The following is an 18,399-nucleotide window of genomic DNA, read 5'->3' on the forward strand; positions in this document are numbered from 1 at the left end:
AAATAAATATGAATTCATTTGAGCCAAGGTTTGGATCAGCTCCAGTCGGCTGAGACACTTTCCATTTCTAAAGAGGTTCATTCATAGATATTCGGACTAACAGATTCTTTTTTTTTTTTTAAATCCATTCAGGTGTGTGTTTGCTTTTTATGCAGATCTGAGATTAATTTGATCCTTCACAGGAGAACCTCTCTGTCCTCGTCTCCGGTCAGGAGGTCAGTCGCTCATCACCGGCAGAGGTCAAGCTGTCCTAGTCGATGGATCTACTCCGGTAGCAGGTCGTCTCCCAGGTCTTCGTCTGCAAAGTCATCATCATCCGCCGGCTTCTTGGCCCCCGTCTTTGGTCTGTCCGTCTGAGGCCCCAGCGGGTCCACGTACGACGCATCTGCACCCATGAGAATTATGAATTGTCTGAACCTGGTTTGCTTGAAATGGCTTCAAAACAACATGTTGGCAGTTTCACACAGTGCTCTGTGTGAAGGGAGTGACCCAAGCTGCGAGGAAAACAAAGCAGCTCATCGTACTTTCCTGAATTAGATGGAAACTGTGCAGATTCCTCACCCAGCTCTTTTGGGCTGCTGGCTTCATAGGGCTCATTGGAACCAGGAAGTGACCTCATCTTGGCGCTCAGACGCTCCCCCTTAGAGCTGCTGCTGCTGCTGCGGCCGCTGTCTGCAGTGAACACACACCCAGACACGCATCCTGAGTTATCAGCTCGATCGCTAGACAACTGAGAAAAAGGACTGGAAACCTAAAAATCTCTGCCGCCCCCAGCAGCTCCGTTTTAATGGCTGTGGTGCGAAGAGTCCCCCGCTCCTCAAAAGGAAATCAGTGAATGATCTGGATTTACTGCAGCTCTGTGACCCGGGCCGCAGCTGCTCAACCACGATTTCCTCTCGACTTTCCCAGTGAATCAATTTGACGTCTCGCTGTGAGGGTTTTTAAGCAGCTACCAACGCCCTGCTGCCATACTTTAAAAAGAAAAAAGAAAAACAAGCATCCTGTTGAGCACCTTTTGCCATCCAATAATCAATTGATCCAAAACATGATCAAGAGACCGTTCCTACACAGTACTGAGCGTCTCACACGTTGATTGTAGGATTTTGTTTTTCCTACAAATGACAGGACACACGCTGAAGGAATCCTGTCATCGCATTTTCGCCAGTGAAAAGTTTCCTGATAGTTTAATGTATTTTTAATACTCTATGAAAAAAAAGGCTTCAGCGATTAATTGAAAAATCTGCAATATCCGATTAATCGTCAAAACAGTCAACTGAATAATCGATTACTGAAGCAATCAGTAGTTACAGCCCCTCCCCCCCCCAAAAACAGTTTTTATTTATAATCTAACACAATATAATCCAACATCTAATTAGTACATATGTACTAGATGGAAGTAAAATAAATAAATAAAAATCCTCAATGTAGTAAAGAATTGCTTTTATCAAACACTTTCAGACATCAACAAGTCCTGCAGCAAAACGTGTCACATGACCAGACCATATGGACCTTTGACCTTTTCCTCTTCACTCCATCTCGCTCTACATTGTCCAGGCTCCGCTCTTCGATTTCCTGCAGACGTTACATTTCGATGGCAGGAGGCTGAATCCATGTCTGGTCAAGCTCTTGTGATTTCACTGGCCCACGTTTTAACAGCCTGCTCGCCGGAGCGTCCCGTGTTTATTTTTAAACCAGCGAGTGCTTCAGTAAATCTGAGGTTTGGGCTCGGAGGACAAACACGATCGGCGCCCAGAGGACAAACATCTGGCTGCCAGGTAGCCTTGGCAACCGCAGACGACGACGTCTGAGAGCTGAACAGGAAAGAGGCCCGATGTTCCTCTCACTCACAATCCCAAATATCTCACACGAGGCCTCCCAAACTAACAGGCAACTGAAACTTCTGCTGGAAAATTGTGTTTTTTTTTCTTCCTTCCTTTCTTTCTTGGAGCGACTGGGAAGCGTTTCTTTGCTCAGAATATTCAGCAGGGAGACAACAAGATAAAAACTGTCTGGTTTTTCTCGTCTCTCAATTGCATAAGCAGACTTAAAAAGACAAGTCCAACTTTCTTGCGCCTCTGCACATGATTTCCGCAAATGAGAAACATTACAAACAGCAGCCAACGTCTGTCGGAGAAAAAACATTAGACACGTTAAGTATTAAGGCTGATATTCGTCCTGAATGCTTAAAATAAAGTCCAGACGTAATAAAAACGATTTGAAGGTTTCATGAAATCCCCGTCAGAAGATTTGTGGGTCAGGCTCGCCGAGCTTTGACCAGAATCTGAAAACAAAGTTGGATCTCGTAAAAAGTTTCGCAAAGTTCAAACTCACCACTCAGTACGCACTGTAAAAAATGTTTGCATATTTAACAGTGATAAAGAGTTTTTAAAGACAATTTAAAGCTGCTGATTTGATGTGAAAAAATTAATTCACCGGCGAAAACAATATTTTGCACATTTATTTTATTGGCTGTTTTGATGCTCATATTAGGGAAAGACATTAGATTTTTTCCCCCCTCAAGTTAAAAAAAAATCTTTAACAGTGAAACTTTGGCTCTGGTATAATCACAATGCCTTCTGATTGCAAAACAAGTTAAAATCAATGGGATCCTGGTAACCACAGCTGCCGGCGATTCAACGTAAAATTACCGTTAAAAAGAAAACAACAACCAACAGGCGGAATCACGCAAGTATCCGTACGTACCTGAGTCCAACAGTGGACTGAACTGTTTACGCTCAGGTTGAGGCTCTGAACAGCAGAGAGGAAACGGAGAAGACAAGACAAGGAAAACCAAAAGTAACCAACATTTAAAATGAGGGGCAATTAAGAGTTATGGAGTGTTTTTTGTTTGTTGTGTTTTAAACTCCAGCTTCTCTTACCTGCTTTGGCATTTTCTGGTGCAGTGCAAGAAAATAACAAAAAGCATCGGATGTTTTATTTACATTAGTCAAACCAATAAAGTCACAAAGGAAGGAAGGAAGGACAGAAGGAAAGAAAGAAAGAGAAAAAGGAAGAGGAAGAAAGAAAGAGAGAAAAAAGAAAGAAAGAAAGAGAGAGATTCTAAACATTTAAGATCGAATTAGTGCATAAAGGATTTATACACTGGATGGAGTTACATACTCTGGCTCTACTGCACTATAAAAATATCAGGGTTTCCTAATCTGCTCTATCCAAACACAGACACATAATGGACATCCTGGCAGCAACACACACATCAGCAGCTGACAGCTAGTTGTATATTTACATAAGAACACCAGAGGGTCCTGACGGAGCGGGACTTTCTCATGGCTACAAGCACTTCTAGTTTGTCTGGACTGCATTTAAAATACAACCATGTGATGAAGCCAGGTTTCCAGTGTCTTTTTTTATTTTTTATGAAAGCGTGATGTAGGAGAGCTCGATATGGGGCCTCAGTTAACGATACCCGTAACGTCGGACTTCTTAGGAGAGGTGAGGACAGATGTGGAGACGATGGCTGCGGCGGACAGCAACAGCAGAGGCGACAGAGACAAAAGCAGAAAAAAAAATAAAATGGGAATGATTTGAACATTTGATGTCAGAGAAAAAGAATAAAGAAAAGCCATGAAAAGAAACCGCAGTTTATTAACACAAGTATGTAGAATTCTTCCCATGATGTTGTCAATAATAGTAAAAGAAAAAAACATTGTTTCTTTTTAAGTTAGCACCATCTAGTGGTGAAGTTCCAGACTGCAATCAAATGAAAAAAGAAGTGAGGAGATACCATGATTAAAAAAAAAAAAACAGAGAAAATGCTTTAACGCTTCCATTATGGATCCCTACATAATGAAAGAATTATGTAGAGAAGATGGCCGACACTGGAGCTATAAACAGACACAAACGTATTCATACTTCCTGTCCACCCATCCAAACAGACATGATCTGTTTTGGATCTGTTTCTTCTATTTATGTCACAGTTGTAATGAAATAAAAAAAAGTGAATGCTTGTTTGATCTCATCACAAGTTGGCCATGTGGAAAAAACAAGCATAAACACGAAAACTGAAAGTACAAAGGTGCTAGTTTGTAATTTGTCGTGTTTTTTTCTTTTACCCCACGTCACACTGAGATGCAAAAATCCACTCCTGCCATTTGGTAGTTTTATCTGAACATTGGATAAAACTAATGTTCTAGTCGCTTATGAACATTATGGTCGCTAGCTCCATAAGGTGGCGCTAGCGACCAGACAACTTGTCATGATGTCAAAATACACAGGCAAGGTTTTATAAAGTTTTGTGTCCTGATTAGTGATCTTGCTGTTGAAGTCTTGTTGCACAACAATACTTTTTAGTCTAAATGCAGAACAAAAACAAAATCACAAATTTGATCCCAAATTTAGATTTGGTTCAGTTTCCCAAGTTATGACTTACTCTTTCAACGCCGCTCTTCAGTCAGCTTCACATCAAACCGTTGTCTCTTTCACTCAGTTGTTGGATTGAAAACTCAACCTAGTGTACTGATCCAAACCCATGAACTCAGAACCAGATCCGCCCATACTTGGGTTAGCAAAAATAACTCGGTTGGGATTGTTTTGAATCCAAACTGAGTCACCATTATTAAAAAAAATATATAAATAAAACAATTTGTTGAAGCCTCTTAATTGAGAAATAAGCCACACTCCACATAAAAATAGAGTAAGTAACGTCATTTTTAGGTCACTATTCGGGTTCAGATGGAAGTAATGGACATTTTAAACGTTTTTATTGCAGGGGCAGCAAGAACGACGTGTGATGGCGACTTACACTCACCAGCACTCCCTGTGCTGCCCTCCCTGCGACTTCTGGCGCTGTTCTCTCGGCCCGACTTCACCCTCTGCCAGGAGAACGATTGGAGAAGAGAACAAGAGAGGCTTCAGGGTAAAAGCCAGACAATCTGAGCGATTCAAACGGCTCCTGAAAGTTATTGTGGAAAGTCAGACATTTGAAACCAGGTGCATTTCTAAGTCAGACGCTGAAACAGAAATATTTGCATGACATTCACAGGTTCTGTTGAATGACAGAGTTTTCACCGCTACTGGATCTTCTCACCAATTAACCAATCAATCAATCAAGTTTTATATTACAATACATTTTGTCGAGTGCAGTTCGTCATACTGATGGTTATTCCTCAGTGTTAGTGAAAGCAGATGTTCTGTGAGTATATACAAATACTGCTGGTTAGTATTATTTATTTTTTTGGCAAAGTAGTGCAGGCTATCAGCTGTTTTCTTCCACCATTCCATGTGGCGTTTTGTGAGATTAAGAAGCCAAACTTTCCAGCTCTGTTTGTCTCTCTCAGCCTGTTTCTCCAGATTTAAAGCAGCTGGTGATGGTTTGATAAATTCATCCTCCTGGAGAACTCCTGGCTCCGCTCACGGCCTCCACAGCCTAACTGTTAGCAGAACGTCGGATCATATTCCCTCTCGGTATTGGATTAGGAACTGAATGGAGAGAAGATCGTAAACATTGCATCTATGAAGACAGATGTGATCGTTCTCCTGGATCCCGGAGCTGAACGGTGATTCCCAGGATGTTTCCCAGCAGCTGAGTAATGTCTCTGTTGCTGGTCTGTGAAGGTTTCATGTTTTTTTGTTTCTTTTCTTAGAGGACATCAATTAATGAACAAATAGCGTTGTGAAGACCAACCAAACACAGCCGGATAGGAAAAAAGTTGTCAAAAAGTTCAATGTGGCGTCGGGTTTTAAACCAATCAGATGCAACACGACGAAATGTGACAAAGTTCCAAGGATGTGAATCATTTTGCGAGCCAACGCCCGCGTTTCAGGTGGCACTGATCAAACGTTGCATAAACGGAGCCATCCACTCGCTTACTGACAGCCAGGGATTAGACAGCTGTGAAGCATCTGCTGACACAATCGGATAAACAGCGAAGAGGATCATCTGGTTCCCACTTGGTTCTGAAGCTCCAGATGCCGACATCCCGTTTTGTAGCAATAAGAACACAGAGCATGTTTTCAATCAGGGTTTGGGAACAGACAAAAAGACACCGTGACCTGACGGTGACGTGATTAAGGAGACAGCAAGATGTGGGACGCATCAACACAGGCAGGCTTTTACTAACACGGATAAAACTCCAACACAGCATGATGTATGTGGCTGAACATTTGTTTTAGTCTTTCCTGCAACCAGATTCATGGTTAAATCCTACAAAAAATCAATTAAAAAAAATCTACCCAAACTCTTTACTCACAACTAGTTTCAACGCCTTGCAAAAGCACTGAGACTCTTTGAGTTTAGTCATTCTCAAACCGCAATTGTTAATGTTTTTAACCGGATTTTACTATTGCACAACTATTGACATAATCCTAACTTTTTTTTTTCCAACTATAAAATCTGAACGGTGTGGTGCATGCTGTGCCCCTCTCAGTCAGTGCTTTGTGAAACCACTTTTCACTGCTATTGCAGCTGCAAGTCTTTTGGGCTTTACAAGCTCAACACAATAGTTCAAAGTTCAGCCGGGATGGATGGAGAACATCTGCAAACATCAGTTTTAGTTGCAGAATCTCAAATGAATTTAGGCTCTGGGTGTTTCTGAGACTTAAACATGCATTTTGTTGTTGTTGAGCTTCCAACAGGCTCTTTGAGGATTGTCTGGTATTTGGTGCCAACTTCTCATCAACACGGACCAGATTTAGACTCTCTGCTTTAAAGAAAAGCATCCCCACAGCATGATGCAACACTTCAGGTTGCAACAAAACACACTACAAACCATCTTTACAGTGAAACGCTTTTGTGTAGGATATAAAAACCCAGTACACACACAGACCTGCTCTCTGAGCTCCTTCATCTTCTCCACCTTCTTCAGCTTGGTGGCATATTCTTGGACTTCCTTCAGTCCCATGTCTGTCGACAGCCTCACCAGGAAGCGCAGGCCTGAACACGAGCGCAGAAGTCACTTTAATTTTCTTCGCAATGTTGAAGAATTTGCTTGTGCTACTGACAAGTACGACACAAAACAAAACAGCGGCTCACACTCCACATTTTCTGGAAACTTTCGATGGATCTCTTTGTAGGTGTCCAGAGCTTTCTGGTAGTTTCCTGGGAAAAGGGTGTAAAAAAGACAAACCTGTTAGCAAACATTTGATTGATAACTTTCCAAACTGACCTTGTTGATTTATTAGTTTTATTCTCACCACTTCTTCTGTAACAACTCGCCACTATTAGCTGCCACTTCACACAGTTTGGCCTGTGGGACACAACAGATCACGTCCAATCAGAACGGATGATCTTTGGCTTTCATGTGAGCAGAATTTATTTCAAAACTAATATCATCATGTTATTTATTGTGTCGCTTTATTTTGAAGTACGTCTTATTTAGCTAAAACAGTCAGTGGTTAAATTGAAACAGTTGTCCAGGGCTAGACTGACGGCTGAACGATACACACGCAGTAAAAGCATTTCACATCAGTCATTGTCAATAATCGTCAATATTGTTTTAGTCTTTTAGTTTTAAATATCTGACTCACTGTATGAGCGTTGCTCGTTCAAAGTACTGGATGGCCTTCTCACAGAACTGGGTCTCGATGTAGTAAGCCCCGAGCCACTCGATCACGTCGATGTTGGAGGGAAAGTACCTGAAAGACTGAACAGCACCGCAGCAAATTAACAGCATTTAACGACCCGAAACGTCAGGTTCGATCTTTCTCTGTGTTAAGAGAGAAGCAGCTCCTCTCTCACCTCACTGTAGTACTGGAAAGCCTGGGACTTGTCCCCCTCGTCGTCATGCAGCTTTCCCAGTTTGGCCAGTACATGTGGATCCGTGGGCGTGGCGCTGATGACCTGCATCAGCCACTCGATGGCTTGCTGAGGGTCTCCGAGCTGCTCGTAGCTGAAACCAAGATGTCAAGGGCCGACGGACGCTTGCATGACATCACAGATGTAGGTTTACGTGTCCAAACCAGGTGAGGGTACAAAAACCGTCTTGTTTACAACTATGTGGGAACGCGTTCCCTCGTTGGACCTCACAGGTTTCATGGTGGATACAGGTGAGCCAGCTGATACATGACCTCAGCGCCGTTCCTCAGAATCGAATGAAGCTTCAGGAAGCAGTCCAAGGCCTCCTCCAGTCTGTTCAGTCTCTCATAGGACAAACCTACAGGAGGTAAAGAGCAAAAATGGCTACAAGTTATTTATTATACACTTTATGCGATATAAATACCAGGGATAATCTGATAAATCAGTTTGAACAAAACGGTGATGTCTATTATATTGTATAAACGCATTTTATACAATATTATAAAACATAAAAAGATGAAAATCAACAAACAAGTCGATTCCTTTTCATTTTCTTTTATTTTTTTTTGTGCTCGAGGCCTTTATTTTGAAAGCATCCAGGCAGGAAGGGGCTAGAAAGGAGGCAGGAGAGACATGCAGTAAAGGTATGGAGTTCAAGTCTCCTTCTTTAAATAAGAAAATAAATGTTTCATTGTTATATTTAGCAACTTTTCAGACAAAAAAATAAAGAAATAAAAAAAACTTGGTTTTGGCCAAAGTCGGAATCAGCAGGTCAGATTTTATTTTAATCAGAGTTCGGCCAGAAAACTGCAATCAGTGCACCCCTAAAAAAAATCATTTTTATTGCGATTTTATGACAGATGTTCTGACAGCGGCTAGTTCTTAAGAAATAGAAGCATCAGTACCAGCAGACAGGTGGACAAATTTTTCAGACATTTGTAGAAACCATGCAAATAAACCCAATTTCCAACTTACCAATATTTACGTAATAACAGACCAAACTAAACTGAGGTCTAAGGTTCAGCTCTTTCCTGTGCTGAAAAAATTATTTTGTGTCAGTGACATTGAGCTTTAAATCAATGTGCTGAACAGAAGCCATACCCAGGTTATAGAGGGCCTCAGTGCAGGACGAGTCATTCCTCAGCGCCTCTTTGTAGAACTCAGCAGCCTTTTCGTAGTCCTTTTTGACAAACACTGTGTTGCCCTTGTTGATGAGGGCGGCGGGATTGTAGCGATCGGCGTTCATAGCGAGGTCAGCGTATCGGTCAGCCTGATCGTAGTCCTTCTCCTGCAAAATATTAAAGAAAAAAGGTGAAAAAGAAAATTGAGACTCTTATTCGTCACTTCTGCATTACCACTCTTGCTTTTTTTTTTATAACTCCATCGAGATCTATCATTTCACAGTATTTAAGTACAGACATGTTTTACGAAGCTAAGAGAATCTTACCAGGAAGTAGAGGAAAGAAAGGTTGGTGGCTGCAGCGCTTTTCACTCTGCTGTCCTTCTTCTCAAATGTTTTCAGAGTTTCCACCGCCTGTTCACAGGTGAAAACTAAACGTTAGGAGCGTACACCTCCGTGTGAGTCTCTTTTGTCCAGAAGAGAGTTCTTTCTTTATGGCGTCAAAAGTATCGATACCCTAGTGACACGTTTTGTCAAATTAACACCACACACACACAACCATGTATCAAAATGAGATTTTACACGATAAACCAACATACAGACAGTAAATTATGTTGAACTGTCAAAATAGTTTACGAATTTTCTTACATATAGAAATAGAAATAATGGTGGCTGCATCATCGTCACTCTGATAAATAAAATCCAGTCCAACCAATCACGTTCAATAATCAATTATTAAATGGAATCCATACATCATTAATCGCCCCATCTGATTGAGCTTGAGTGTATTTACCAAGAAGAAATGTTAGGAAATGTTGTCTGTAGATGTGTGAAGATGGTTGCAGCAAATCCAAACGTCTTTAAGATGTAATTGCAGCAAAAAATCACAACAAAATATTGCCTCATAGTGGATGAGTATATAAATGTGTGCCACACTTTAAATAATTAATAGTGGGGGAAAAATGATACACTATGACGTCTACCACATAAAAAAATCACTAGGTTACAAAAAAATAATCAATGAAGTACGAGGTTGTAATGTGGCAAAACGAGGAACGGTAGATAATCTGACTACATGCTGCCTCTCCTGGTTGATAGCTGAACTTACAAAAACTTATTTACACTTTTTAAAACTTATTTACACTTTTTAAATTAAATACTTTAGTACAAAAGTGTTTCAGGCCTTAAAAAACATGTAAATATGAAAACATTACCACCTCAATGGAGACTTTCAAAGCATCCAAGTTCTTTGATTTTTAAAAAAGAACTAAAAATTCAAAGTTGTGCACGTCTGAAAGGTTTGACCCGTTTCAGTGACATGACTCCCTGCCCCGGTGGGTTACTATCAACTTTAGCTGCATCAAATTAGAACCTGAGAGTGCAAAAGTGAGTATTTTTGTCAAACCTCCAGACGGCTTGCAGCTGCAGAGACGTTACAGGTTATGGAAGCAGCATGAAGGAGTCACGTTCAGGCATCAGCTAAAAAAGTGATGCACTTTTTTCACTGCACTCTTTTAACACAAATGGCAAAACTGATGCTGTCACAGTAATGCTGTTGGACGCTGGTGCTGCTCAGTGTCCTCCAGCGCATAATGTTACCTAAAGAGCTGCTCTCCTGTCAAGGCTGGACAGTCAGGGTGCACCTCAATCTCACTTAGAATAGTTTCCTTTCCATTTAAAGAGTTTTGCCAACAGCTTTGTGACATATATATATATAAAAAAAAAAACAACTCGTCCTGGCAGGATCTTTTTTGGACACTCGTATGTAGAGTTAAAAAAAAAAAAAAGCACATGATTTAGGTGATCATGGAAACAAAAAGCAAACATACCTCAACCTTAGCCACAGAGATGGGAGGAAAATGGGACAAAAGAGAAGGGAGGACAATGAGAAGTGCATGCTGTAACCATGATGATTCACTTTCATACTGTGGTTAGATGATACCGTAAACATTACTCTTTACACGAAAAACAAATCCTTCGTATATACTAAAAAATAAAGCAAATTCTTAACCTAATATCACAAAATTGCAATTTACTCTTACACCTGGTAAAAATGTCCTAAACAAAACCTTAAAATAATTCACTTTTTATCACAGGATCATATACTCACACAGAAACATTTTGAGAAATCCAACTGGTTTGAGAAAAAAAGAACAAATATTGGAAAAGTTTCACGTTTAGGAAAATAGTTTTTAGCAGAACTAAACCCTCTCAATCCGTCTCTCTAAGTCCAGAGCTGCTCTACTTGCAAAACTGGGCCGCATTAGGACTTAACACAATTATTCTGTTTTTTAACAATGAAAGCTTCTTCTTATTTATTTTTTTTAAATTAGATGAAGTCAAATGAAAGAATAAAAAAAAAATCCCTAACATTTTTAGTGTGAGTCTCTGTGACTGCAACAAAACAGATTTTATGTAAGGACATTTTCACACATCTTAACCAGGATGCATAAAGAGCTCTGTATGCGTCCCGCACACAGGCACCAAAAATGACTTTTCCCAGTACAATGTCCCAGATGAAGTGCACAAACTACAAAGTCCAGAGGATGCAGAACTGAAACCTGGTGTTCTCCTTTACCACGCTACAACCTGGACACACTCACCTGATTGAAGTCCTTCTGCCTGAGGTAGGTGATGGCTTTGTTGATCTCCAGATCATTGGCTAGCTCGACATACTGCGAGCACTTCACCATCTCAACACACCTTAGAAAACATTGAGATGCTGTTTATGTTACACGTTGGACACTTTTTGAGCAACAAAATCAGCCAAATGGATACATAGTTAAGCAAGATTCAGGTTTAAAGACAAGTAAATTCAATGAAACTCAATTTCAAAATAATTTTGATTTTTTTATGGAGACTAAATTTCTTGACAGGAGGATGATAAATGAACTACAGCAACGAACCAGTCAAAGCCGCTAGCGAAGGAAGTCTCGATGGCCGGAGCAATGAGTTTGGCTGCAGTCATGATGTACTTCTCAGCCAGGATTTTCCTACGAGCAGCAACACAAAAACAAAAGTACAAACAACTTAGAGGACTAAGAACAAACTGCTGGTGCCGAGGATGAGTGGTGAGAGCTCAGTTCCTCTTACAGATCCCTCTCCATCTGGTGAAGCTTGTCGTTTTTAATGGCCTCAATGACCATGTTTGCACTGGGTTCGTCCTGGAAAAGGTCAAACACACAACATGAAGGGCAACAAAACAACAGCAAAAAACCCCAAAACATATCTGCTAAAATCTCAACCTCAATTGGAAATAACAGCGAATGTGTAAATACAAGTCATTATTTTTTCAACCAAAAACTTCACAGTTGGATTTTATATGATGAACAAACACAGAGCAGTGATGGCTGCAATGTGGACAACAAAGTATGTATTAATTAGAGATTGTTTTATTACAAAAGAGGAAAAAAAACAACATTAAATCAGGCAACACAACACTGTATGTTGTGGAAATGATCCTCATAGTGAAACATGGTAACGGCGGCATCATGCTTTGCGGATGCTTTTCTTCAGGGAGACAGAAAAGCCAATTTGACATTATAAATGAAGCTAAACACGCTGGAAATTTTGAAAGATTTGTTAGAAGTAGCAAGTTGAGGCTCGGTGGAGTTCCACCTTCCCTCATAGCAACCCTGAATCCAGAGACTGATTATGGTTCAGAACGACACAATCAGACTTGGAAGCTGACATTCATAGACTTTGTCTACTCAATCTGAGTGAGATTAAGCTAATTTTTACAAAGACAAAAACAGGAGAAAGTTTCGGTTTCTAGATATTCGAAGCAGTTTGAGGCGTTTTCCAAAAAAACTAATCTAGTTACAGCAAAAGGTGGTTCTACTCAGAGGGGATTCTTCTAAAAGACGCTTTAAACCATACATAATTCTCCTTCTACATTTTCCAAAGTGCCAATATGATAGAATAAAATTTAGGCTTTCCCCCAGTGTCACACTCGCTGCTGCTGGACTGCCCATTGCGGTTCAGCAGGTCTGAACATATAAATTTGTGCTGTACAATGAGTCAAATTTTGTACTTTTACTAGCATTTCTGTAACTTACACTGGCTGGGATGTACTTATCTTCATCATCGATGCCCAGTGGAACAGAGATGAGCTTCTGAAAGGCCTTCTTCATCCTCTCTCTGTCTCCAATGGCGTAGTAGCACAGGATGAGGTTGAAGCCGGTCTTTATGTTGGGACTCTCTGCCATGATGTGCTCGAAGGACGTTATGGCGTCCGAGTACTGACCCAGGCGGACAAACACCACTCCGATATTCTGCAGGATCTTGATCCTCAGTTCCTTGTGAGCGTTGGAGATCTGATCCAGCGCCATGCGGTAGAATTTGATGGCTTTGGGGTAGTTCTTCTGTTTGAAGTAGATGTTGGCCATGTTGACTTTGAGGCGGCCTAGAAGAAGGGCAAAATCTGATTTATTTTTAATTTTTTTCCATTTGAATAATCTAGGTAGTCCACAATTGCATGTAATCCTAGAGTTTCAGAGTTTTGGGAATGTAATCAGGCACACAGCATCACAAAACCTCCATCGTACTTAGCAGTGGGAGTGTTGTGACACAGAAATGCTCAAAATTAATTTATCTTTTAAAGATAACACAATTAAACTTTGGATATTGTAGTATATTATTGATATGAATAATATGAATGAAATGAAAACTAGTATTTTTTTACACTTATAGCAAGACCGTTTCTCCATGCTATGAGTGAAATAGTCTGCCTGTGGAAGAAGTACATTTTTTCATCAATATTAAGGAATCAATCTCCTATGTCTTGCTGAGAAGTTACTTGTAAGTTAGTACATTTGAAATGAGACAAAACTAAGACATTTGCACTGGAAATTAGACCAAAAATACTTGGTAAGATCTTTGTATTTTTGCAGTGCAGTCAAGAGAAAGAGCGGATGACGGAGCATTTGGAGTAATAAGTCAGTTAAAGGCAACTGCTGTGGAAAAATGTAGTCACGGAGAAAGGGAAGAGAGTTGGCTTACAACCCAACAGCCAGTGTTAAGATAGCAGCAGCATCAAACACTACAAATACAAAATGAGGACCGTTGTTTTGTTTGTTCGTTTAAAGTGTTTGAAGACCAGCACTTTAGAGTGGAGCTGCCATGTCGGGAAAACACGCACGCCGTTTCTCTTACCTGCGTTAGTGAACATCTTGTTTTTCACGAGGACATGGTAGCTGTTCAGAGCCTCCGGGTACATTTCATTGTTCGCGTACTGGTTGGCAAGGTTGAGCAGAACCTGGTAATAACAGAATCAACACGTCCTTAGGAGCGGAGTGAACTCGTTTCATTAGCCTCCAAATCACGGCACGGTTTAAGAGGGGAAAAAAAACTTAAGATTACAGCTTTTCTCTGCTCATACTGCCAGTGTAGCTGAGTCGAAATGCTTGCTGCCACGGTAGTCATATTTGATCCCTGTTTTATTACCTCTCCCTACAATGTGACAAGAAATCAGTACAGTCAAATATAGAAGCATCAGCAGTAAAAAGACTAAAACCTGCACGCATGTGACTTCAACATTAGCAACACAGAATCAAACAATTTGCCATTATTTTCGGACAAAACCCCCCGGAAAGAATCATGAATGTGAGGGATTCTGTTAATAACTGACTGATGAGGGACGATATCAAAACTGTGGGCGAGTGCAACCTTTACTCACAGAGTAAGTGAGGTCTAAGTTGATGTGCTCCGTTTGTCCGGACGTTTCCCTCTGTCTGATCAGCGCTCGCTCTTTCCTCCCTGCCTCTTTGGCTTTTTCAAGAGCCTGCAGAAACCCAATCCAAACGTACACATGTACACCGATCAGCAAAAAACGAGGCCGTATGTCTGAGGTTGGCAGAAGGAAAAGGAAATCTTTCGCTCTGTCGTTAAATGAGCGGTCACGGCAAAATCAAGATTTATTACAGATGATATTCCGCCAAATGTCAGCTTTGAGATGACATGAGCAGTATCAATATTATGTTGAGAACCAGATCTGGGATCTGACCAGCTGTAAGGCGCCTATGCTCTGTGCCATGCAGCTCTCCTCTATCAGGTCGTTCACTCTTTTCTCCAGGATCTTGATCTTCTCTTCCGCCCTGCAAAACCCAAAAGGTAGAAAAATACTAAATATGGGTCGATTTCCAGTCCTTTCACAAGAACACCCATCCTTTCTCTTTTAATAAAATTATAACTTGTGGCAGAACAAATATTTTGGACTTGCTAGATGGCATAACTAGAAAACTACAAAAGTTGTTGCTAATTATTAATTAGGGCTGCACAATATATTATGCAGCAGAGGTGGGTGAAACGGACTTAAAGTTCATTTGTGGTATTTTTATAATGATAAAAGTGACAATAAAAACTATTTATTACTTCTTTTTACATGAAGAAGTGTGATTTGTATCACTGAACTCCATTTAACCATATTTCTTGATATATTGATATGTGATGATGTCGCCATTTAGCGGAGAAAACAGTGAAACTAGTAATTCAGAAAGTTTTGTGTTTCTTTTATAAACATGATTAATTTGAATTTATTGTAGCAACAATACAACAAAATTATTCTCATGATAAGAAATTTATCACAATAAATGCTAAACAATATGATAAATGCTCACCCTAATGAGCAGAAACACAAGGGTTAAAAAAAAATATCTGGATTTATCGCAATGCATATCATCAACACAGTATCTACCAAATATATCACAGCTGGATGTTTTTTTCATACCTTTTGCTTAGTGATAAAGTATTATTCCAATATTCCAACTGTCTGTGTGGCGTGAACCTGGTTCAATTGTGAAAACTATTGTACCCAGTGCACAACTGTAAGCAGCGTTCACTGTTTCACAAAGTGAGGTAACTCACGTGTCTTCATTCTTTGCTTCAAGTGGAGGCGCAGGCCCCTTGGACTGTCCCAGGGGGTCAAAGGTTGAGCCTGGAAATGCAAATGTCCTGTTTAAGTTTTTATACACATCTACAATCAGCTCATAGAAAAAATAATTGTCAAGGGCAACATGGTCTTCTAAGCTTTGTTCATTCAAAAGACTCTTATCAGGGGTAAAACAAATATCAATGTATGCATTGGGTCATAAATAACCACACAGCAGAAAGAAGAGCACACCTTTTCTGTTTAAACTTACCACGCATCAGTGAGGATGAGTAACCTGCAGCTCTGACAGCCGTCATCGGACGGGCGGAGCCATCCTGTTAAATGAAACGAATACACTTAAAATCAGAAAACACACTTTTGTTTTTGCCCTCGTTGGGCATGAGCTGAACACAACCATCCAAGATTTATTCCATGAACAGTGAGGGCAAAAAGCAAGCAACACTCTCCTCTCACCTGGACAGCTCCAGTCATGGGTCTGCCCATTGATGAAGCCATGGGGATTCGGGACTAAATGAGACAACACAAACAAAGAAATGTTAGCACCTAACATGCTGACACCAGACAAAAACATGTGGTTATCTCATTTAATTAAGAACGTCTGTGTTTGGACAGTGGGTCCTAGAACATGTATGGCACAGTAAATTTAGAGTAACCCTTTACTCTCTGCTCTTTTCTCTCCATAACAATAGAATTAAATGATCACTGAAGGGGACATCATGAAACTCATGAAACAACACATTTTCATGCACAGATAAACAAAAAACAATAATAAAAAACCAGGCTGTTTATTTGCTGAGCATTATGTGTTATTACTACATTATACTTACACCAAAAGATGAAACTAAAGGTCGACCTCCGATGGCGGTGCCTGGAAACTTCGCAGTCATCTAAATAATTAAATAAAACAATTTCTAAGGTTATAAATGAATACACTACTTATTTAAATATGTGCAATGAAGCCCCAAATTACTTGAATACTAAGGAAAAGTTTGGATATGAACAATTATAATACAACGCTAAAATAATGTTTTATTGTCATCACATCGTCTAAAACTAGAAGGATCTAGAAAAATCCAAACTTCAATTTAACATTTACTCAGTTATGAAAAAAAAACAACTCTTCCCCTCCCTGTTGCACAATTATTGGCTCCCCTGCTGTTACCCTGTAAGTCCTCCGTATTTAATGTCACATGAAGACCAAAGTTATTCATACTCCTTGCAGGTTCAGATTAGATCCATTCAACCAAGAAGTTTGTTTGAGACAGGATGTCTCAAAAGATAATAAAAGATGAAAAAGGAGTACACATTTGTTTGGGGGGAAATTGTTTATCTACATTTTCATAATAATTGTCGGTCAAAAACATATTTACAGCCTTATTCAAAATCTGTGGAAAAGGGTTTTACAGTGATCTAACCCTTCTTACAGCACATTTCCACTGGGATTTTCTATTATTCATGTTCAGCAATGAAATCCAAGTTGTTGGAGCATGAACAATTTTAGAGCTTTACTATATTCTTCACCGTTAGTATTTCACACAAGACTGGAACTTACAGAGGGATCTTTAACCCACTACGTTTCTACTCCAAAATTTGTGTATTTTATGGTAGAGAAACTACAGCAAAATAAAATAAGCAAAATAAGATAAAATAACACTTTATTGATGCACAGAAGGGGAAATGTTGTTTGTCCCAGCATAGTACACAATAAAAATTAAGATAAATATAATTTAATATTTATGACTTAATTTAGCTAAGTTAATTACATGAGCTGACTTATTTCCAGTGACAAACTAATCTTTATAGTTTGAAAAAGTTATGAAAGAACTAAACTAATCTTTATAGTTTGTCACTGTAAAGAGACAAACTTTACAGTTTGTAAAGTTTGTCTAATCTTTAGGTTAGACTAATCTAGATTAGTTTAGATTAGCCTAAACTAATCTTTATTAATTTGTCAGATTAGTGACAAACTCATCCTTATAATCTTTATGATTCATTACATGAACATTTTAGCAGAACTGCTGCAGTCTGTTCTCACCGGAGGTCTCCTTCCATGACTGGTCCTGACTGCCTGCTGGAAGCCCACATCGTTCTCCAATTCCTTAAAAAGGTCACAACATGTGTGATTATATACCGTGATGTCTCAATTATCAATTAACAACCTGTAGCTTTACAGCTACGCATGTAGCATAATGCGGTAGCTTCAGCACCGACGGCTAACAATGTCGTCAACGCAGCTTGGAGTTGTTTTTTTTACTCACCTCGGAGTCAAATGTGGGATTATAGTCGTTGTAACCCGAATAAAGGTCGTCCTCCTCGACGGCCAGGTGAACATTCTCCATCTCTGTTTCGCGGGGAAACACCGAGCTGAACGGAAAGCGAGCAGTTATCTGTGAACATTAACAGCAGAAAGATTTTTGTTGACGTTTCAGAGTTCAGTCCCACAAGTCAACGCGGCACGGGCGGGATTAAAGTCTCTTTTCGACGTTCTGATTGGGTGTCTAGACGTCAATCCACTTGATGGCCTGATGTGATTGGATAAAGATGAAGAAATTCACTGGTTGCTAGGATACGCGGGGAAGCTACGACATCGATGTGTTTTATTTAGCACTCAGTTGTTTTATTTATTTATATTAAGTCATA

General features: G+C 39.9%; 1 protein-coding gene across 6 annotated transcripts; it reads right to left on the reverse strand.

The window, feature by feature from the left end:
• Nucleotides 1-70: 70 nt before the first annotated feature.
• Nucleotides 71-18,203, reverse strand: ift88 (intraflagellar transport 88 homolog). Of its 6 annotated transcripts, none has more exons than XM_055031400.1 (28): nt 18,018-18,203; nt 17,795-17,857; nt 16,587-16,646; nt 16,213-16,266; nt 16,010-16,073; nt 15,735-15,804; nt 14,875-14,965; nt 14,548-14,652; nt 14,232-14,321; nt 14,025-14,127; nt 12,929-13,275; nt 11,964-12,034; nt 11,777-11,863; nt 11,474-11,573; nt 9,198-9,284; nt 8,852-9,038; nt 8,000-8,108; nt 7,694-7,844; nt 7,483-7,598; nt 7,150-7,202; nt 6,989-7,054; nt 6,783-6,889; nt 4,766-4,829; nt 3,425-3,475; nt 2,880-2,894; nt 2,704-2,748; nt 562-672; nt 71-385 (listed from the first exon to the last, which is right to left on the reverse strand). In XM_055031400.1, exons 1-28 carry the CDS (start codon nt 18,096-18,098, stop codon nt 264-266), a joined length of 2,670 nt encoding a protein of 889 aa, XP_054887375.1. In that variant the 5' UTR covers nt 18,099-18,203; the 3' UTR covers nt 71-263. The 6 variants fall into 6 exon arrangements, with proteins under 6 accessions (XP_054887375.1, XP_054887374.1, XP_054887376.1 ...); XM_055031399.1 differs by having other exon boundaries at nt 4,760-4,829; XM_055031401.1 differs by lacking the exon at nt 14,232-14,321 and having other exon boundaries at nt 4,760-4,829.
• Nucleotides 18,204-18,399: the final 196 nt, after the last annotated feature.

Source organism: Poeciliopsis prolifica, unplaced genomic scaffold (assembly GCF_027474105.1).
Source record: "Poeciliopsis prolifica strain line A6 unplaced genomic scaffold, Auburn_PproV2 SCAFFOLD007, whole genome shotgun sequence".
NCBI classification, from domain to species: Eukaryota; Metazoa; Chordata; class Actinopteri; order Cyprinodontiformes; family Poeciliidae; genus Poeciliopsis; species Poeciliopsis prolifica.

Excerpts from the sequence above, each read along its gene's own strand:
- ift88 (XM_055031399.1), bottom strand. The coding sequence starts at position 18,098 with ATGGAGAATGTTCACCTGGCCGTCGAGGAGGACGACCTTTATTCGGGT. Across the intron at positions 9,285-11,473 it reads GGCAGAAGGACTTCAATCAG|GCGGTGGAAACTCTGAAAAC; the intron begins GTGAGTGTGTCC and ends ACCTGTGAACAG. Across the intron at positions 3,476-4,759 it reads CACAGGGAGTGCTGGTGAGT|CCATCGTCTCCACATCTGTC; the intron begins GTAAGTCGCCAT and ends TGTCCGCCGCAG.